Source organism: Pristiophorus japonicus, chromosome 3, assembly GCF_044704955.1.
Source record: "Pristiophorus japonicus isolate sPriJap1 chromosome 3, sPriJap1.hap1, whole genome shotgun sequence".
Classification (NCBI taxonomy): Eukaryota; Metazoa; Chordata; class Chondrichthyes; family Pristiophoridae; genus Pristiophorus; species Pristiophorus japonicus.
In genome coordinates, this window is record NC_091979.1 from 128436292 (window position 1) to 128459171 (window position 22880).

General features: G+C 45.0%; 1 protein-coding gene across 1 annotated transcript in view; it reads right to left on the reverse strand.

Moving 5' to 3' along the window:
• Positions 1-22880, reverse strand: part of LOC139259888 (dual specificity calcium/calmodulin-dependent 3',5'-cyclic nucleotide phosphodiesterase 1A-like) — a 157757-nt gene that overhangs the window by 75964 nt on the left and 58913 nt on the right. The window contains exons 9-10 of the mRNA XM_070875813.1: positions 19450-19531; positions 6136-6256 (exon numbers count right to left, since the gene is read on the reverse strand). Coding sequence (XP_070731914.1) covers positions 6136-6256; positions 19450-19531 — 203 coding nt within the window. The remainder of the gene's footprint in view (positions 1-6135; positions 6257-19449; positions 19532-22880) is intronic.

Here is a 22880-nt window from a genome sequence, read left to right on the forward strand (position 1 = left end):
CACGGCTCTATCAGAGCGGTAAACATAGGAAAGGTTGCGTATGATCATCGCGATGGAGCGAACTGCTGACGCCGTCGAAGCCATGCGGCAGTCGACGGGATCGGGACATGGCACAGAATCCCCCCCGTGCCAGTCGACAACACCTGAAAAGCCCTGAAGCCTCACCTTGCACATCACGAGCTTCTCGTTAGGCCCCATTTATTGCTCCTGCAATAACTGACCCCCAACGACAGCAACAGCACTTGGGGTACGGTGCTGCATTCCGGCTTGGTACCACCATGGCGTGGTCCGAGCTCAGGGCACTGGGAAAGGGAAGGGTGGGAGTAAGAAAGGGGAATAGTTCCAAGGGTGGTGTAGCACACGGGTTTGGACGGGGCAGAGGTCGTGGCCGAGGAAAGTAAAAGTTCTTTTGTTGTAATTGATGTTTGATTTATAAAAGTTTATTAAAGTTGTAAAAGTTTTGTTAAAGTTCTTATTAAAATTGTTACAGTTGTTTTATAATAAATTTGACATTTTTTGTAAATTTTTTACACTTTTACATAAATGTTTGAATTGAATTTAAGCACGCTTGTACAGTGTCAAACGTTTGGGGTAACAGTCATCAGGGTCCCAAAACGCAGCTCTCCACATTCAAACAAATCATTCATCTATGAGCTGCTGACATAACAATTTTGCAGTGGCAGACACTCCGCGTGCCCTCCGCTGTGGTGTTGGTGGGGGCTGGTGCTATGGGTTCATCTGCGAGTTCCTTGCCATCCTCCTGCCCCTCATTGTCCTCTTCTTCCTCCTCCGTCTCCTGCATTCTCTCCTCAGGTGGTCCCGCAGCCCCCTGTGGCAATTCCTGTCCCCGCATGATTGCTAAATTATGCAACATGCAGCACACCACTGTGAACTGAGCAATCTGCTCAGGGTGGTATTGCAGCCTGCCTCCTGAATGATCCAAGCATTGAAAGCGCTGCTTCAGCACTCCAATTGTCTTTTCAATTATGTTATATGTGGCTATATGGCTTTTATTGTATCATTGCTTGACTTCTGTTTGAGGATTCCGCAGGGGATCAAGAGCCAGGTGGAGAGGCCGTACCCTTTGTCCCCCAGCATCCAACATTTACCTTGTGGCTCAGACTTGAACAGGTCAGACACAGAGCTCTCACACAAGATGTGCGCATCATGGATGCTCCCTGGAAAGTTAGCATTCACTGCCATTATGCGCTATGTATGATCGCATATGAGCTGCACATTGAGGGAGTGAAATCCTTTGCGGTTTCAGTACATCTCCACCTCCTGTAATGGTGCTCGCAGGGCAATATGGGTACAGTCAATAGCACCCTGCAACTTGGAGAAGGCGGCAATGCGTGCAAATCCCAAAGCCCTGTCACTCTGTGCCTCCCTGGTCTTTGGGAAGTTGATAAATTCAATCCGGCATGCATACAGTGCTTCGGTTACCTGTTGAATGCACCGATGAGTAGTGTACTGAGAAACAGAGCATATGTCCCCAGCTGATGCCCGAAAAGAGCCACATGCATAAAAGCAAAGTGCCGCAGTCACCTTCATCGCCACAGAGAGTGCAGTAATGTTGGTGGTACTGGGCTGCAGGTCTGCCTTAATGAGCTGGCAAATCTCAGTGATGACCTCTTATCGGAAGCGCAGCCTTCGAATGCACTGTCGATCGGTCAGGTCCAAGTATGAACACTTCTCCCTGAAAATCCTTTGCGGGTTTACTACTACTACTCTTCCTCTTCCTCTTCCATCTCCAACATTACCCTTATAACTCTGCTCAATAAACTTTCTCACATCTGATTCCTCCATTAGACAGGTCGTCAGTAATACAGGCTGCGATAATACAGGCCCCATTCTTTTTAAATCTCCACAATATTTTTAGATGAAATAAATATACCATTAAATGCCTCCTATCTTAATAAGATACTCAGTAACAATAAAAATACCTTTTCCAATCTAAATCGCACTGTAAAATCACTGTACAGAGGTGCTGCTTTAACTGACAGTTCCCGATTTCCAAAATGGCGGATCTGTGCACTCCGTCCATTCCATTTACACGTAACATCGTGTAAAACCACCTTTTCTAGGACGGTATGCAGCTCCGGTGGTATGTCGGCGGTATGCGATGAAAATCAGACTTTTTGGGTGGCATGCAGGTGGTCCTGCACGGTGGACGGTGTGCATACCATTCAGCAGTATTTCAATTATGAATATTCCGCTGAGCAGTATGTAGGTGTTTCTTGACCAAAATCGCATTTTTGGGCGGTACACCGGTGGTTAGGGGGCGGTATGTTGACCAATTTTGGTCCCCTGGAGTACAGTTTTGGTCTCCATATTTAAGGAGGGATATACTTGCATTTGAGGCAGTTCAAGGAAAGTTCACGAGGTTGATTCCTGAGGTGAAAGGGTTGTCTTATGAACAAAGATTGAGCAGGTTGGGCCTATACTGATTGGAGTTTAGAAGAATGAGAGGTGATCTTATTGAAACATATAAGATTCTGAGGGGGCTCGACAGGGGAAATGCAGAAAGGATGTTTCCTCTTGTGGGGTAATCTAGAACTAGGGGGCATAGTTACAGAATAAGGGGGCGCACATTTAAAATGGAGATGAGGAGGAATTTATTTTCTCAGATGGTCGAGAATATTGGAATTCTCTACCCCAGTGAGCTGTGAAGGCTGGGTCATTGAATATACTCAAGGTGGAGATAGACAGATTTTTGAATGATAAGGGAGTCAAGGTTTATGGGGAGCGGGCAGGGAAGTGGACTTGAGGCCAAGATCAGATCAGCCATGATCTTATTAAATGGCGGAGCAGGCTCGGGGGGGGGCCAGATTGCCTACTCCTGCTCATATTTCTAATGTTATGTAAATACAGCTGGCACAGAAGACTGCTGCAGAATGAACAAATCGTGACTACTGCCAGGATATTGGGTATTGACCTGCATGATTCGCTACCTGTGATCATATACCATTGAGAAAGTGGAATCCTTTTCAATTCAGGATGTTATGTATGTAATAACTTGATAGACTGAATACTGTAAACTAACACAGGTACAAACCTGACTCTACTTTATTAGGGCCCAAAGTGATTATATCACATGATGGCTTGTGCACACACATGCGTACAGCCCAATGACCTCCGACAGTGGCGCCACCTGGTGGCTAGTAACTCCAAACATACGTACATGACACAGGAAATTGGCAGAGTTGACCTGAGGCGCACGCAAAGCAATGAGCATGCAGTCAATGGCACCCTGTACCATGGTGAAGGCTGCAATCTGAACAAACTCTTGTGCTTGCTCCGCCTGCTTGTCTCTGGCAAGAGAGAATGAGATGAAGCGGCCGCTCTCTGTGTAGACAGCCTCAGTGGCCTTCCTTATGTAGCAGTGTACCGCAAACAGCAAGATATTGTTTATATCTCCATCAGAACCCTGGAAGGAGCTGAACACCTTGAGTCTCGTCGCCGAGAGCATGCAGAAAACAAGCGCAGGCAGCGGAAGGAGCGTGCGGCAAAACAGACTCCCCACCCACCCTTTCCTCCAACGACTGTCTGTCTCACCTGCGACAGAGAGTGTAATTCCCATATTGGACTGTTCAGTTACCTGAGAACTCACTTTTGGAGTGGAAGCAAGTCTTCCTCGATTTCGAGGGACTGCCTATGATGATGATGGAAGGAGCCAGACACACAAAAAATTCAGAACCACGGTCACCTTGACAGCCACAGGCATTGCTGTCCTTGCGCTGCTCTGAAGTTGGAGTTGTGGCTGCAGCAGTTGACAGATTTCAGACATGAAGTTTTTTGTGAAGCACAGATGTCTCAAGCATTGGTCGTCGCTGAAGTTCAGGTTGGAGAATTGCTCCTTAAAGACCCTCTGCGGATATGGTCTCCTTCTGACAATCCTTCTCCCCCTCCTTCCTCTTCTAGCATCACATCTTGCTCTGTGTGGCCTCTTGATTCTCCCAGTCATGCTCAATTCCAAGAGGAAGGCCTATTTGTCCACTCATGTCTAGAAGCCACTTGTTTCTGCACTCGTCTTTAAACCACCAAAGCATACTTCAACACCAGTCAAACCACTCTCTATAGACTATTGAAACTTGAAGCAAGTATGGAAAAGCTTTCAAAATGCGTAGAATTGCACCAACAGTGAGAAGAAATAATCCAGTAACCTGTAAGTAGTTGGTTTTTAGTAGAGCTGGTGGGGGAGGGTCCTTTAAGTCGTTTAAGGTCGTGTTCATCTGTGCAACGTTAAGAGGACGTAGGCTGGAGTGTAGAGTTCTAAAATGGCATCACTGGCATCAAATCAGCGTTGCACACTGATTGACATGCTCTGCATGCTGCCGACAATTGTTAGGTGTACACGGGAAGCGCTTTACAAATATGGCGTCCAGCGCACTGCACATTGGAAGTGTGCGTGTGCATCCCGGACACCATTTTGAAACTTTAGGAGGCCTTGTAGCACCCAAAAAATAGGCGCTACAGAGCCTAATTCTCCAGTGGCTTCAGAAAGGTGGGGAGGAGAAAGAAGTGAGAATTGAGAAAAAACAATTGTTAATAATAATGGTGACTAGCTGTGTCACATTGAAGTGTCAGCCCGACTCAGTGATACGAGTCTTGTTTCTGAGTAAAAAGGTTTTGTTCTCAGGCCTTACTCAAAGACCTGAACCGTAATCTAGTCTGCCATTTCAATGGAGTAATGAAGGACTACATTGTCAGCTGTACTGTGCTGACACCTCATTTGTTTGTTTCCATTGCACTATTTGAAGAGGAGCAGTGGAGTTTTTCTGGTGTCCCAGCCAACATTTATCTCTCATCTAACACCACCAACGAGCAGATTAATTGGTCGTTTATCTCATTACTGTTTGTGGGACCTTGTTGAGCATAAATAGCTGCCATTTTGGCATACACACCAAAAGTGACTGCACTAATTGGCTGTGAATCACATTGGCACACTCAGAGGATGTAAAAGGTGTTACAGAATTACGTTTAAGTTCTTCCTTCTATTCTGGAATATATTTAATTCATCCCTGTGATACTTCTCACATTTGTGGAATAATGCAATGCTACCAGAGCTGTAACCTCTATTGATTGTAGCACTATTGGCAATAATTCACAGCAGTTATAAAAATATTAAAACAGGGACATCAATTTTCATTTAGTAATGCATGAAGAATTTTAAATCCAAAGACTTTCCAAAGAACTAACAGAATATTAAAATAATGCCTGAGGTACTCTTTCACAACTCATTGAGGTGCTAGTGAGTCACAGCAGAGTCATGAAGGAATTATCTTCATGAATACATGAGAAGGAATTTTTGTCACAGTGCACAACATTGTTGTTGCTGTAAATCAACATCAAACATTGAAAATAACTGTCAGCATCTACAACTGGTACTTATATTTAAAAAAATACTGTTTCTATTTTGCGCCTACATGCTCAGTTATTTTCTCTCCTTTAGTTCCTTCCATGCCACGTTCCTATGCCTTAAGATTGTGAGCAGGTGACTTGTCCCTGTACGTTCTCCCATGCAATGTTTGACCCAGTTGCTGTGAGAGTAGTGCGATGAGAATCACCCTCTTACATCTTCACATATTATCATTCAACCAACAAAGCAACTGAGATTAGAAAGTCTCAAATGGGGAATTAGGGACACTAACCAATGTCATACCAATGTGCCCAGCGTATTAGTGCAGTGGCACCATGCCCCCTTTCTGGATGCCTCTAAGGAACAAACTATATTTTCTACTAAAAGAAAGTTTCCCACTTATTAGCCGATATGGGGGCAGAGCCTTAAGAATAGATGATAGTTCTGATTGTCAGTACAATAGTGTTATGACTGACAGGCTGAACCTTGAGAAGCACAGTATAAAAATCAATCGCAATCAGTTTTAAATTCTGACAGCGTCTTTCATGGAGCTGAGTATTGGTGTGAGCACAATTATTATGGAAAATACAGCATAGAAATCAACAATAACTAGAAGTCAAGCAGAAACTGGTTCACATTCTAACACTGCAACTGAAATATAGGAAAGGAAAGGGAATGATTTTATAAATTTCTCATACGGAATTGATGATGATGTAAAATAAAAACACAAAATATGACTAATGCACAAATGCTATTTAAAAAATGTCATGACAAACCTTTGCCGTCGAAAGTCGGATGTCTCGGGTTGAGAAGCTTCCTCTATAAGAGGAGTTATTATTTTTTCTGCGATATCTGTCAGAACAGAGAAGGTTGGCTCCACAATAAAATCAATAAAACCTGTTTGAAATAAATGTTCAGTATTACCAACAGCTCACAGCTAGATAAACAGATTTCCTCAAATATAAATTGAGATTTTAACAACCTTGTGTGCTTTTGAATGTCATGACTCACTAAATCCACAAAGTCAGATCCCACAAAACAATATGACCTTTAAAATTTATCTTATAATATGGAATACTCAAACATGTGGAAACTAAATATTGTTAAAACTGACTAAAGATACTTGGAACATTTAATATACAGTACTCTTTTAAATATTAATGATCGAGATTTCACAGAATTGAATAATTGTTGCTATGAGAGGATATAATGTGTGCTCATGCATAATAATGTAAATGGTAATGACAGTTTGAAGGGCACAGGATACAACTGGTTTCAGCTCTCCTGCTTATCAGTAATTCTTAGAATGTATTTAGTTGTCATCCTGGATACTGCAAGAAGAATTACAGAAAATATATAATTTTCTAACAGATTCATTAATATGATCAATTTGAGATATTATTTGGTACGGTGTTTTAGAAAGGATTTTTTGTCCTTGGTAGTGAAAGGCTCATATGTCATAAACATCTTTATCACAAGAGAGAGAAATTCTGTAACATGTTGGCAGTGATATGACTTTCAGTGTATTACACAGGTCTCCCTGAAATCTATTCAAGATCATAACACACGCTGATGGTCACTAAGTGATACTGATAGCTAACTGTTCTTAGACATTTGCTTTTCTCTGCAGCTTCCTATCGTAGGGTAATTTTTCTGTTTCCAGTGCTGAAAAACACAGGGAGATTTGTGTTTGTTGAAATCTTAATCTCCAAAACTTGGCCTAATTACATATCCATTACCTGGACTGGAGCTGCCAGTGGGAGTTCACACTCAGCGGAGTTCGGGAAATACAGCTCTTGAAGCTCTGACAGCTATTTAAAAGGGTTGCATATTTTTTGTTGGCCAATGAGAAAATTGTTAGCCAGAAAGTTTTACTGCACAAAAGTAAAGATGGCTGAAAAACATCACAAAGCACCTCCCTCTCAATATACTGCATGGAGGGTAACCTCAGAGTGCCCAAAGTACCTAAAGAAATTTGCATTCAGCCCAATGAATTAGTGCTGTGACCAACACCCAAGAACAAGAAAAAGAGGAAAAAGTTTAAACCTTAGTAAGTCTACCAAGGTAAGAATAGACAATCTTATATATCTTCTCTTCTTAGATGGTCCCTCGAATCGAGGATGACTTGCTTCCACGCCAAAAAGGGATGAGTTCACAGGTGTTTCAATGAGGGACCTAATATTCCAGGTCCCGAACTGCATATTGAAGGGTGGAAGATGCCTGTGTGTGGATTTTTTTAACGTGTGGTAGCTGTTGCACACCAGACACCACACGGACTTGACAGAGCTAGGTCCTGGACCAGTGGCAAGAATTAACCAAGACGACTGGAGACCAGCTCTGCTGCATGGATCTGGTGCACACACATATTGCAGTGTAGGCTGGCCCATGCTGCCCCTGGGCCCACGCCTCTTCTGGGCCCCGAACTCACGCCTCTTCTGGGCCCCGATCACATCGCTCTGCAATCTCACGCTGCACCTTCACCTGACCTTACCGCTTCTGCTGTACCTACCCACACTCCAATCACCGACCTAGGTTATGGTGACATCCAACCAGTTGCCCTCTTCACAGCCGATGCCCTCCCGGACCGGCTCAGGCTGTACCTTGTGGTGGTATGCTCCTTTTATGGCCCCGACCTGCCGCAGATGTTTCCTCGCAGGTCAGGGCCTCTTATATGAGGTAGATAGGCAGTGTATGGATTCACAACCCATTAAACCTTGATTGAGGCTGCTGAAGGCACGGCTGCCAATGATGGAGTGATTAAATCCAGAATGCTTGGAAAGAGCTGCAATATTTTCTGAGGGGTTAGCGTGTAGCCTCAATCAGGTTGTAATGGGTTGTGAAATCCATACTTTGTCTGTCTACTTGGTATAAGGAAAGACTGACTATTCTTACCTTGGTTGACTTCCTGAGGCTATTAAATATAGGTATATCCATTCTGGGATTTAAAAGAAGGATGCTATTACAGCATTCCTTTGTTATCATTGGAAAGTGAAGCTGGAGGCCTCACTGATGCTGAAGGATAGTATCATTCTTTTCCAGTTGCTCTCCAGTTGGGCCCACTCCCTCAATGTTCTCTGGCACCAGGACATTCAGCAAGGCCCGTTCAAAAGAACTGAAGATTTTAAAACTGCAGAACTCTCTTCACATTCAGGTTTTTCCTGTCTGTTACTGACATTGCTGCACAGATGTCGACTCCCATACAGAGCACTGAGCAGGCCAAGGGAGTGTCCAGCATCAGAGGCATGCCTGGAGTCGACACAGGTGAGACTGCTATCTTTCAGGCCAATGCAACATCTGGACTCTCCAACCCCCATCTTCCCCCACCATTCAAACAACAGGACATGTTTCAGACAGCAGCCAGGGCGAGTCAGCCAGAACAGCAAGGTAAATGCTGGTGGCTGTTGCAGGGTTATCTCATGGCTGAGTACAAAGAGGCAGAAGGCCACTTCAGTCCCAAGAAATATCCACTGATGTGCAGAAACCAGCTACTTCACCAACACCTATCAATGGGGTGACCATCTCAGTGGAGCCTATAGAAACTCTTGCTATCTGTTTTTATATTCTGTGCTAATTTACTTTCATAGTCTATCTTACCTTTCTTAATCATTTTTTTAGTCACTCTTTGCTGGCTTTTAAAAGCTTCCCAATCTTCTGTCCTCCCACTCGTTTTGGCCACTTTGTATGCCTTTGTTTTTAATTGAATACCGTCCTTTATTTCTTTAGTTAGCCACGGATGACAATCTTTTCTTTTACACCCTTTCCTCCTCACTGGAATATATTTTTCTTGAGAGTTATGTAATATCTCCTTAAATGTATGCCACTGTTCATCGACCGTCCTACACTTTACTCTATTTTCCCAATCCACTTTAGCTAACTCTGCCCTCATATTTTCATAGGCTCCTTTATTTAAGCTTAGTACGCTGGTTTGAGATCCAACTTTCTCACCCTCCATCTGAATTTGAAATTCAACCATGCTATTGTAAGAGAAATTTGGCATTAGGGGTACGAGCGGGACAAGGGTTAAAGTGCTGGTCCCTGCATAAGGCGGTAAAGGCTTTTCTTCTCACGCCTTGTATCTCTTCTCACGCCTTGTATCTCTTCTCACGCCTTGTATCTCTTCTCACGCCTTGTACATTCCAGCTCCAAGGCTCCAGAAGGTACTGTTATGGGTTGGGATACCAGATAGTATTCCAACATGGAATGTCAATAGGAGAGAACTTAAACAGACCTCTGATAAGGCGGTGAGAAGAGACCAGAGAGAGACTTCATGCACCAAAGGAAATGTATAACAAATCCCAACATAATGATACCATTCTGGGAACGGTCTAAGATGGTCATGAGATCATGGCCTGTCAGTCAGAGCTCATGACCTGTCAATCCAGAGTAGTACTGATAAGGTAGTCCAATTAGGGAAGTAGCACTGATAAGGTAGTCCAATTAGAGATCTAGGGGGGTCTTGTCCGGGAACAGAGGGGTTTTTGAAATGTATAAAAGTTGTATGATTGTGCTGTTTGGGGAGCATCCCCACTCACAGGCGGCTGTGATGCGGGTTGTTCCCGGACGTTCGTAATAAAGATCGTTATACTTTGCCATCCGTCTCTGTCTGCTAACTTCGAGAATTGCTACGTGGGCTGGGGCGAGCGTCGACCCTCTATATCAGTGGGCCCGCTCGTGGGGAAAAAAGCCTTCCCTCTCTCCCCCAACATTTGGCACTGCGAGCAGGGTACGGACTTCCCGAACGGAACAATGACCCAGCTGTTGGGGTGAGTATGATTTAATTTACCACCTTCAAGTTAGAGCTGTGGCATTGTAAACCGCAAGGGAAGGACATCCGTACAAAAGAACCATCTGTAGTGAGTCCCAGAGGGACGGAGATGGAGGACAAGGACGTTCTAGGGGTGAAAGGGGGGTCAAAAGGTACATCCTAAAACGCGCGCGTGGAGGTAGCACGGCAGTGTGAGGGTACGACACAAGGGAAGATATAGAGGGAGAGAGAGGTCTATTGACCTGAAGCGGTACGAGCGCACGGTGCTGGGACGAGAGAGAGAGGGAATAGAGACAACGTTCCTGAGCAGTGACGGGATATATTGACCCAAAGCGTGCAGTGGTATGAGTGTATGGTGCAAGAGAAGACATATAAATAGCGTCCTGCATACCTGACACGAATTTAAGGGAGTACCCACGACCCTCATAGCCCAAAGAAGATGGGTAACTCGGCAAGTAAAGGAACAAATGGAACTGGTGAGGGAATGGGGATCCAGGCCATTAAACAAGGGAAAAGGGGAGAGGGTAACCAGGGACCCGAAGGGTCTCTATTAGAATTACTAAGTAACAAATATGCAACCTTAATGGAAGGGATGAAGCGGAGAGGGTGGCAGCCCACGGATGCCCCCGTTAGGCAGAAAAAATGGTGGGATAGTCAGACCAAAAACAAGGTTAGACTGGTCCAGGCAATTATCCTCACCTGCTACCGAGAACTAGTAAAGGAAATAGATACCCATGTTGAGCTGATTAAGAAATTAAACACGAAAATAGCAACCTTAGAAAGGGGCGTAAATGAGAACGGTAAACCCCTACAGTGTGCACCAGCAATATCCAACCCAAAGGCAGCCCCGATAGCAGCTCCACTGTACCCCTCCCTGGAGGAAATATCAGTAGGAAAGCCTCCAGATGGTGGAACACAGAGAGAGCCCCCGGCATATAATGAATACATACAGGCAGCTCCCGTACGCACGACTACCACCCCTGCACACGGACAGCAACCCGCTCACGTCACTATACAAGAAGTTCCCCTTACCCCGCATGAGAGACAGACACTATTAAAGGATCTACCCACACCCAAACCCAATAGCAGAAATACAGAGTTTTGGCAAAAGGTTGAGGAAATGTTCGATGCGCATAACTTAACCTTAGGTGACATACACAGTTTGGTAAAGGCCAAAACCGGTAGTGTAAATTGGCAGAGGGCTACCCTAAACGTGCAAAATGGTGGCTGGATGACGATAGGGAACCGGACCAAGCCACAGCAGTTGCTAGACCTAAAACACGGGATGGATGGATGTTGGGGACCTATAAGAACTAACTGGAGCAGAATATTAAAGATAACCCAGAAGCCAAACGAAACTGCAGGCGAGTATGGGGAGCGGAAATGGCTTGAGTATAAGGACCACTCTGATGTAAATGACCCCGAGAAGGATGACGAGGCATTTCTAGAAATGTTTAAGGATGGGCTGGGGGAGGCGCATCAAAAGGTAATTAAACTAGGATTTAAGATAGGGGATGACTATGATGAGATCTTAGAGTGGGCACAGAATGTAGAGGAGCTAAAGGCTGAGCAGAAGGAGAAAGTGTCAAAGGTGGTGGCAACAGCATTAGCAACAGAAGGAAAGGAAGGGAATGGGGACCTCCGCGCCGCCCCCTTGACATGTTACACGTGCCATCAGGGCGGACACACTAGCAAAGAATGCCCACGAAAGGATGCCAGAAAGGCGACGTTTAGGTGCTATAATTGCAATAAACCGGGACACATGGCAAGAAACTGCCGAACACAGAAAGGGGGGGAGGCAGGGAAGGGCCCCCAGCAAACCGGGAAACAAACTGGGACGCCCATTACCCATGAGGAACTGGTGGAGATCCTCCAGCAAAAGGTATTGCCCCTGCCGAAGCCACCCTCTAATGAAGAGCTCCTTAACCTGCTCAAACTGTCTAGAGGTGGCCTAGGGGTTACCGGCCCCCGAAGGACGGTTGGAACAGCCAACGCTAGATTCCCGTATGTTCATTAGTGCGGTGTTAGGGGGCGGGCAGTGCAACATGCTAGTAGACACGGGAGCGTCGGTATCCATAACCAACCTAGACCTCCCCCTTACGCAGACCACGGTCAATATTCAGGGAATAGGGGAGGGATTTAAAAAAGCAACATTGAGTGAAGTAGTACCTCTGGAGATACAGGGCATAATGATACCCACCCAATTCTGGTGCTGCCCTAACCCAGAAGGCACCATACTAGGGATAGACACTTTGAGGGAAATAGGGGCACTTATAGACCCCCAGCAGAATCGGATTATATGGGGAGGGAAACATCAAACCGAACAGAAGTTCGATTGCCCGGGACATCCGCAGCAGCGAGTGGCAAGGATAGTCCCAATACAGCCCGAATGGGAAACGAAGGGAGTGTGGGGCAGCCCTCGAGGGAAATCTATCAGCTCAGGTAGCGGAATTGGTAGCCCTTACCAAGGCACTGAAACTAGCAGCAGGAAAAAGGGTCAACATATACACTGACAGCCGGTACGCCTTCGGAGTGGTGCACGACTACATGACTGCTTGGAGGAGGAGGGGATACGTGACTTCAGGAGGGGGACCCATTAGGCATGAAGAGATAGTCAAGGGATTGGTAGAAGCTTCCCTCCTCCCTCAGGAATGTGCAGTAATAAAAATTAAAGCGCACTCAAAAATCACAGACAGGCACCAGCAGGGAAATGCCTGGGCAGACGAAGCTGCCAGACAGGCAGCTGAAGCAGACAGGACCCCGATTGGCTCATGTGTCACCCAAACAGAAGAAATAAACATACTCAAGGTACAGGGAGAATCCACCCCGCAAGAAATAAAAGGATGGGAACAGAACGGAGCAAGAAAGGGGGCGGATGGAGTGTGGAGGAGAGATGACAACGTGGTGGCCCCGGAATGTCTCCGACAGAATCTATTGGGTCTCTACCATGGGTACAGCCACACTGGTAGGACTGGCATGATAAACTCCATGTCACGATGTTGGTGGTGAGAAGGAATGGGGAGAGACGTAGAAAACTATTGTAGGAGGTGTATAACCTGCGCAAAATACAACCCGGGAAAAAGGATAAAGGTCCGACTGGGACACCAACCTCGCCCAAAGGGACCCTGGGAAGCCCTACAAATAGATTTTACCGGGCCACTGCCCAGCCAGAGGGGAAAAATGCACTGCCTGGTAGTAATAGATCAATTTACAAAGTGGGTAGAAGCCTTTGCTACCAGCCGATACAGTGGCTAAAATCTTGGCTGAGGAAATAATACCCAGGTGGGGGATGCCACTGCAGTTGGACTCAGATCAAAGTACACATTTTACGGGGAAAGTCATGAAACAAGCCTGTGCCCTGCTAGGGATTAAACAAAAATTCCACATCCCGTACCATCCGGAATCGTCCGGATTAGTAGAGCGGATGAATAGGACCCTAAAAACTGCATTGGCCAAGGCAATCGAGGAGACCGGGAAGGGGTGGGTGGAGTTACTTCCACGAATCCTAATGAAATTAAGAGCCACCCCTAACCGAACCACCGGACTGATCCCCTTTGAGCTAATGACAGGCAGAGCTATGAGATTGCCAGAAGTATTAGTATCTGGGAGTGTGGACGTGGGACCCGACAAGGACAAGATACGGAGGTTCGTCATGGAGCTATGTAAACAGCTGCATGGATTACGAGCGCAAGCTAGGAACCAACAAGCCATTAGAGATTTAGAAAGGGATACGAAGGAACAAAGGGTTCAGGTACCGACTATAGGGAGCCAGGTCATGGTGAGGTTGAATCCCGAGAGACCCGGACTCTCACCAAAATGGACCGGTCCCCACCAAGTGATCATGATCAGCGACACATGCGCTTGCATAGATATGGGGGGTATTGGTAGATGGAAGCACTGGACCCAGTTGAAACGATTTGGATCTTAACCGATCGGTGAACACCGGAAACGTTGTGTTTTACAGGATCCTATTCCTCCTTGGAGCCGGGACATCGTCTGACGAAGGAAGCTACAGACCCCAAGGCCTATACTATAGAACATCTGAAACTATTAACTGTGATTCGAGAGCCTTAGTGGTGGTAGCCGGTACAACAGTAGATTTAAATTGTAGCATTGGACTAACGGGCATAACTCAATTCAACCTGGATGACAATCGACATTGGGGGTGGACCAATAACCAGGGCATAACAGTAATAGTAAACGAGACCGCAGTGTGCTTCGTGCTAGAGAAGAAACGGGGAAGTTGTACTCACAGGGAGGCGGCACAAATAAGGTGCACGCCTGTCTTTGCCCAATTCTCAGGGAGACCTCAACCAGAGGATACCAGTTGGAGAATATGCCCGGCCTCCCCGTGTGTGGGTACAGATCAGTGGTGTTGGGACATTTGAGTCCGGAATAGATCCACCACCATTGCTCCAACAACCACTCTGGGAACTACAACTCTTTATAGTACCACCACACATCCCTCTCCCACATGCCCGTCCATAAAGACGGGAGTCACAGGGGGATTAGTAATAAGGAAATCTAAGAAGAAGATACATTTTGGGGTGCGGCAACAGCTACTTACGGTGGTCCTAAACCTAACGGATATCATCCTTCCTAGCTTCTGTGGGAATGAGACTATAAGTCTGTACCAGAATCTGACTCAGAGAATCCTTGAAGGCCCGGAATCCACAACCATGAGATTCAATACCAGAAAAGGGATAGAACGAGGTCGAATGAAGAGGGATATACTGGAAATGCTGGGCACGGGTTACGCTGCGGGCCTTGCAACAGTGAATACCATAGACCTGTATGCAATAGACGACAGGGTCAATACCTTGACGCAAATCTTGAGGGGTGTGCTGGGAAGGGACATGGATAACCAAGTCCTACAAGCGCAGTTGGGAGATGGCGCGGAAGGGGAACTGTTGCAGGTGGCCCATACCTTGCAGAAACATGCCAAGACAATAAATTTGATCCACGCAATGGGGAACGATATAAATAAACGATTACAAGCTGAGATAGTTTGCTCCGGGTATGGGGCCTGGATATTAAGTGAGGTACAACATAACTTGGAGCAACTCCAAAATGGAGACATACCAGATTGGATCCCAAACAGTATACTTAACAATTGGACTCTAGATAAAAAGGTGAATAACACATGCAAGGTACAAAGGAATAGTCACGCATGGGTGCCAAAATTCAGATGTATTACTGGGCGAGTGAATATGATTGGATTTGTGTTGTCCATACCACAGTATGATGTAACAAAGGGAGACCCCTTATACCAGATTGATAATATCGGTGAAGTGAGAAACCAAACTCGGTTGCGTTACCATCAGCCTGCCAGATGGCCGACTAAAGTTAACAATAGTACCAGAGGCATTGCCATAACCGACTGCTATAAAAATAACCAAGTGGTTTTATGTCGAGGTACGCCACGAATGACGAATGATGAGTGCGGATTCCACCAGATAAACGGATGTATGCTGAGTATCACTCCTCTTGAACACGACCTGGAGACCATTGCTGCCCCGCAAGGGAACGGAGAGTAGTGCGTGAGCACGGGGGCAGCCAACCTAACCATTAAGACCAGGAGAGGAGTCACCCCCTGTGTCCTCATTAGTCCTAACTTCTGCTTCAGACCGAAGGGAGAAATAGACATAGATGGATATCATTTTCATCCCGAGGCAATGGAAATCATCCACGGAACAATCACGGATACCCTCCAAGAAGGGTACGAAGAGGTGGTATGGGAACCGCAAGGCAAACAGATACCGGAATTAAATGAGGAACAATTACGTCTGGTGCAGGGAATCCAAAATCAAAGACGACAGTATATCCGGCTGATGGAAGAAACAGACAATTTGCAGAGAGACACGAATGCAATGCTGGCTGATCAGCCCTGGTACTCAAAGCTGTGGGACATTGGACTTAATATTCAAATTCACCCATGGATAAGAATAATATCACACGTACTCTGTGGGAAGGTTTCAGGGAGTCCCGAAGCTTGGGAGATGGCCACTCAGGTGAACGAACCTATCTGGAACTCGCCTACAGGGAGATAGTTGTCTGGAATTATGGCCCGCTTGGCGTATAGCCAAGGGCCAAAAGGGAGGGAATTGTAAGAGAAATTTGGCATTAGGGGTACCAGCGGGACAAGGGTTAAAGTGCTGGTCCCTGCATAAGAGGTAAAGGCTTTTCTTCTCACGCCTTGTATCTCTTCTCACACCTTGTATCTCTTCTCACACCTTGTACATTCCAGCTCCAAGGCTCCAGAAGGTACTGTTATGGGTTGGGATACCAGATAGTATTCCAACATGGAATGTCAATAGGAGAGAACCTAAACAGACCGCTGATAAGGCGGTGAGAAGAGACCAGAGAGAGACTTCATGGCACCAAAGAAAATGTATAACAAATCCCAACATAATGATACCATTCTGGGAACGGTCTAAGATGGTCACGAGATCATGGCCTGTCAGTCAGAGCTCATGACCTGTCAATCCGGAGTAGTACTGATAAGGTAGTCCAATTAGGGAAGTAGCGCTGATAAGGTAGTCCAATTAGAGATCTAGGGGGGTCTTGTCCGGGAACAGAGGGGTTTTTGAAATGTATAAAAGTTGTATGATTGTGCTGTTTGGGGAGCATCCCCACTCACAGGCGGCTGTGATGCGGGTTGTTCCCGGACGTTCGTAATAAAGATCGTTATACTTTGCCATCCGTCTCTGTCTGCTAACTTCGAGAATTGCTACGTGGGCTGGGGCGAGCGTCGACCCTCTATATCAGTGGACCCGCTCGTGGGAAAAGAAGCCTTCTCTCTCTCCCCCAACACTATGATCACTCATTACAAGGGGATTCTTTATTAGGAGATTGTTTGTTAATCTCATTACACAGGACCAGATCTAAGATAGCCTGGCCCCTGATTGGTTTTGTTGCATACTGCTCAAGGAACCGGTGCTTATGCACTCTATGAACTCTTCCTCAAGGCTACTCTGACCAATTTGATGTGCACAACTCTGCGCCAGCGAAAATGAATTTACAGCTGATAGGAACCCGGGTCTTGCGAGTCCATTCACACCACTTACGATGGCGCACACCATGTGTACGCCATCATAGGCCCCGTAAATACCGGGCCATTATTTATGGTTGTAAATTTTACTGCACATCCTGTGAGGATACAGAATGGGAGCAGATTCAAGGAAATTTCCAGCCTGGATTTTGTGTGCCAAATTAATTAACCTTCTAGACCAGTTAGCCTAACATCTGTGGTTGGGAAAATGTTGGAGTCCATTATTAAAGAAGCAGTAGCAGAACATTTGGAAAATCATAATTCAGTCAGGCAGAGTCAGCATGGATTTATGAAGGGGGAAGTCATGTTAGATAAATTTGCTGGAAATCTTTGAGGATGTAACAAACAGGGCGGATAAAGGAGAACCAGTGTATGTGGTGTATTTGGACTTCCAGAAGGCATTTGACAAGATGCCGCATAAGAGGTTACTGTACAAGATAAAAGTTCACAGGGTTGGGGGTAATATTTTAGAATGGATAGAGGATTGGCTAACTGACAGAAAACAGAGAGTCGGGATAAATAGTTCATTCTTGGGTTGGCAATCAGTGACCAGTGGGGTGCCGCAGGGATCAGTGCTGGGACCCCAACTATTTACAATTTATATTAATGACTTGGAAGAAGGGACCGAGTGTAACGTAGCCAAGTTTGCTGACGATACAAAGATGGGAGGAAAAGCAATGTGTGAGGAGGACACAAAAAATCTGCAAAAGGACATAGACAGGCTAAGTGAGTGGGCAACAATTTGGCAGATGGAGTATAATGTTGGAAAGTGTGAGGTACAGCGGGACCTGTGGGTCCTGGTGCATGAAACACAAATGTTCGTATGCAGGTACAGCAAATGATCAGGAAGACCAATGGAATCTTGGCCTTTATTACAAAGGGGATGGAGTATAAAAGCAGGGAAGCCTTGCTACAGTTATACAGGGCATTGGTGAGGCCACACCTGGAATACTGCGTGCAGTTTTGGTTTCTTTATTTACGAAAGGATATACTTGCTTTGGACGCAGTTGATTCCTGAGATGAGAGGGTTGATTTATGAGGAAAGGTTGAGGAGATTGGGTCTCTACTCATTGGAATTCAATAGAATGAGAGTTGATCTTATCGAAACATATAAGATTATGAGGGGGCTTGACAAGGTGGATACAGAGAGGATGTTTCCACTGATGCGGGAGACTAGAACTAGGGGGCATAATCTTAGAATAAGGGGCCGCCCATTTAAAACTGAGATGAGGAGGAATTTCTTCTCTCAGAGGGTTGTAAATCTATGGAATTCACTGCCTCAGAGATCTGTGGAAACTGGGACATTGAATAAATTTAAGACAGAGATAGACAGTTTCTTAACCGATAAGCAAATAAGGGGCTATGGGGAATGGGCAGGGTAATGGACCTGAATCCATGATCGGATCAGCCATGATCATATTAAATGGTGGAGCAGGCTCGAGGGGCTGTATGGCCTACTCCTGCTCCTATTTCTTATGTTCTTATGTAACATCCCTTAAGCCTGGGAAAAGCAGGCATCAGGCCTTTTACCAGCGTAAAGGTTAAAATAAATGTTAAAATATTTTTTTTAATGATTTAAACATGCACTTACATTTGAAATTAGTTTAGGTAAACTTTGTCCCATTTAAAAATGTTTAAATTGATTTTTCATAAAATTACATTTTTATTTTAAATATTTAATTAAAGGGTATTTTATTTAATTTTGAACCTCTGATCATTTATTTTTATTTCTGTGCTGTGAAATGTTATTTATTAGATGAATTCTACTATGCTTATGGGGATTCCGTACATAAATGGAATCTCCATAAGCATAATAGGAATCCCCCCTTTTTCATTGGTTGGCTTGGCCCATGTGATCCCAGGAATGCTTGTGAACTGCATGCGCCCCTGGGATGCGTGGGTCTTTAGGCAAGCGTACGTCTGCAGGCCCAGGACCACAAGATAAGTACGTACCTTTCTTGAGGTTTGCAGGCGTACGCGAGCGGCGAGCCTCCAACTGCAATTTTCAGGCCTATATAGCATAGGACAAGGTTACAGAAAGCTCACTGTATTCACCTGGCATCGGGTAAAGTTACAGCAGCGGGGTGGGAGCAGCTCTGAGGAGATTCCTGACCATACAGTCACCAAGGAGAAGCACCTGGCAAAAGTACACGAGCCCCATACACGAAGCAGTTTTAGAAGTGCTTTACACTGCTGCAAAGCAGAATAAAGTGAAAACTGTCTTTCAACAACAATATACACAGACACGCAGACTTCGTGCAAGCACACACTTACCAATCTGAGACTGGGCCACCATTGTGGATTTTCGATCACATAGTGGGGAAAAGGGCAACCCCATGTCTGCCTCACTGTCACCCTGTATAGCAAATAATACATTTTCAAAATTAAAGAAAATATTACATTATTACAGAATAATTATATATTTTAATGAAGAACAGATAACGATAGCGAATGTTGATCTGCCTGTGTGTTTGGTGGGGCAGAGGGATGAGAGGGAAAGACTTTCCATTATCTCCTGTGCATCCAGCCCTGGCACCAAAGCCACGGTGACACCAACTTGATTAGAAATAAATAATAACATGCCTTTATTGCGAGGACAGGATATGAAGACCAATACAGGTTGAACCTCCCTTATCCAGAACTCCCTTATCCAGAACCACCCCTCGTCCAGAACCATTCCCAGCCACCGGGTGGTGCATGTGCAGAACTCCGACATGAACAAATTGAACAAATTGAAGTACTTCCTCGCTGCCGACTCCCGCAATCACTGGCCTGACCCCGCGATCTACCGCCCCCCGCCCCCCGCAATGATCTCTCTGCCGCACTCCCAGCCCCAAGCCAGCCAGCCCCGATAACACCTTGCTCAGTTCCTGTACCATCCAATTTAACGTGACCAACCCTCGTTCGGAAAAATCCCTTATCCAGAACAGGCCAGGTCCTGAGGGTTCCGGATAACGGAGGTTCAACCTGTATTAAATAGTAATGGTTTAAAAGTCTACACAATGAAAAATTGTATGGGCACATTAGCAGGACAAGATGAAATTGTAATCTAAAGCATTAGGTGATTATATCAATATTTCCCCTCCCACTGCGCTGACTGGGTGGAGGGGAGATTAAATGATTTTTTTAGCTGCTGTGATTTCATCTAATGTTAACTGGATGGATGTTACTCTGCCATTAAAACCAAATCAGGATACGAAATGTTAGTTGTATATTCCTACAGTTGCTATTTTAAGTGGAAAAAGTTGATGCAAATATAAAGTGAGGAATAATGTCTACTTTTTTGTTAAAAATAGTGGAGAGAGAAACATGTACTTTATCATAAAAGCAAAATATTGCGGATACTGGAATCTGAAATAAAAACAGAAAATGCTGGAAATCTCAATGGGTCAGGCAGCATCTTTGGAGAGAAAAACATATACGTTATAGTTAATTGGTGAACCAAGCTATGGAGACCAGATTACTGATCATTAACTTTGTACCAAGCACAACATTATATTGCACTGCCACTGTCACTAAATCATCACACCACTTCCCTCCAATCATACGGCTTTGTTCCGGGTCACTCGGCACCCGCTAATCTGACAGGAAATGGTTATCCTTTAACATCTCTCTTGGAGACTTTAAGCTATAGCTGCATGACCAACCACAAAGACTAATCAAAGCCATTAACACTAATATTTAAAAGACATGCTAATTTAAAATTACAATTACATTTTAATTATGAATTTCTTTTCAAATGTCTTTTTAGATAAATGTTCAAATGCTATAAATAGCCATCTGTGTTGGTTTTAATTGTTAATCCTGAGGTGATTAGTAATGCATTTAGATCATGTATCCTGGTCAAATTAATGTCTGGCAGTCAAAGTGGTGTTCAGAAAGAGAACTACATCATCCATGACCTTGTGTCATCATTCCACAATACGACTCCTCATGTCACTATAATGGGATGTACTGCTGCTTAGAACAGAAAATGATGATGTGAACTAGATACATAGCCACATTCAGCTAAGTAATGTACACCTGTAGATAATATGATTCATTATTATTAAGTGTTGTTGTATTGTGAAAATGCAGAGTGAAGTTATCATTAACCCATGTCATTGGTAAATTAGATGGGTAGATTACACAGCGAAAGTCATGCTGGGCAAACACTGGGAGATCGCACCGCCTGCTCAATGTTTTCGGCAACAGGCCCAAGGCATTTTGATGGCCGGGCCCAATTTACATTTAGAAACATAGAAACATAGAAATTTACAGCGCAGAAGGAGGACATTTCAGTCTATCGTGTCCGCACCGGCCGACAAAGAGCCACACAGCCGTTGATCAGAAGCCCTGAAGGTTACATATACACCTATGAACAATGAACAATGGCAGACAGGTAAAGAGCAGCCGGCCCAACCAGTCCACCCCACACAACTGCGATACCCCAAGTATCACAATATTTTACACTACACCCCGCCCGGAGCCATGCAATCTCCTGGGAGAGGCAAAGAAACAGATAAAAACCCAGGCCAATTGGGGAAGAAAATCTGGGAAACTCCTCTCCGACCCAACCGGGCGATCGAAACTAGTCGAGGAGATCACTCTGGTCATATTAGATTCCATGATGTACTTACCATCGTGTCTGTGCCAGCCAACAATTGGTTATCCAATCTAATCCCACTTTCTGACTCTAGGTCCGTAACCCTACAGGTTACAGCACTTCAAGTGCACTTCCAAGCACGTTTTAAATGTGGTGAGAGTTTCTGCCACCACCACCCTTCCAGGCAGTGAGTTCCAGACCCCCACAATCCTCTGCATGAAGAAGCTTCCCCTCAAATCCCCACAAAATCACCAATCATCTTAAACCTATGCCCCCTCGTAACTGACCACTCCACCAAGAGAAATAGGCCCTTGCTATCCATTATATCCAAGCCCGTCAAAATGTTATACACCTCAATGTGGTCTCCCCTCAGCCTCCTCTGTTCCAAGGAGAACAAACCCAGCCTATCTAATCTATCCTCATAGCTAAGATTCTGCATTCCAGGCAGCATCCTCGTAAATCTGCTCTGCACCCTCTCCAGTACAATCATGTCCTTCTTATAATACATGAAATACAAAAGGTTAGTATGCAGGTACAGCAAGTGATCAGGAAGGCCAATCGATTCTTGGCATTTATTGCAAAGGTGATGGAGTATAACAGTAGGGAAGTCTTGCTAAAGTTGGACAGGGTATTGGTGAGGCCACACCTGGAATACTGTGTGCAGTTTTTTTCCATATTTACGAAAGGATATACTTGCTTTGGAGCCATATCAGAGAAGGTTCATAAGGTTGATTCCGGAGATGAGGGGGTTGACTTATGAGGAAAGGTTAAGTAGGTTGGGCATCTACTCATTGGACTTCAGAAGAATGAGAGGTGATCTTAGAAACATAGAAACATAGGCCCCAAGTTTCCACATGATTTGCTCCTGATTTTTAGGAGCAACTGGTGGAGAACGGATTGTCTTAGAAATCGGAATTCTCCACATTTAAGTTTTCTGCAGTTCTAGTCAGGTAGAACAGTTTCACTTTTGAACAGAATTTTTTTTTCAAAAGGGGGCGTGTCCGGCCACTGACGCCTGATTTGAAAGTTTCCACAGTGAAAATGTACTCCAAACTAACTTAGAATGGAGCAAGTGAAGATTTTTGTAGGCTTGAAAAAACCTTGTCTACACATTAAAAAA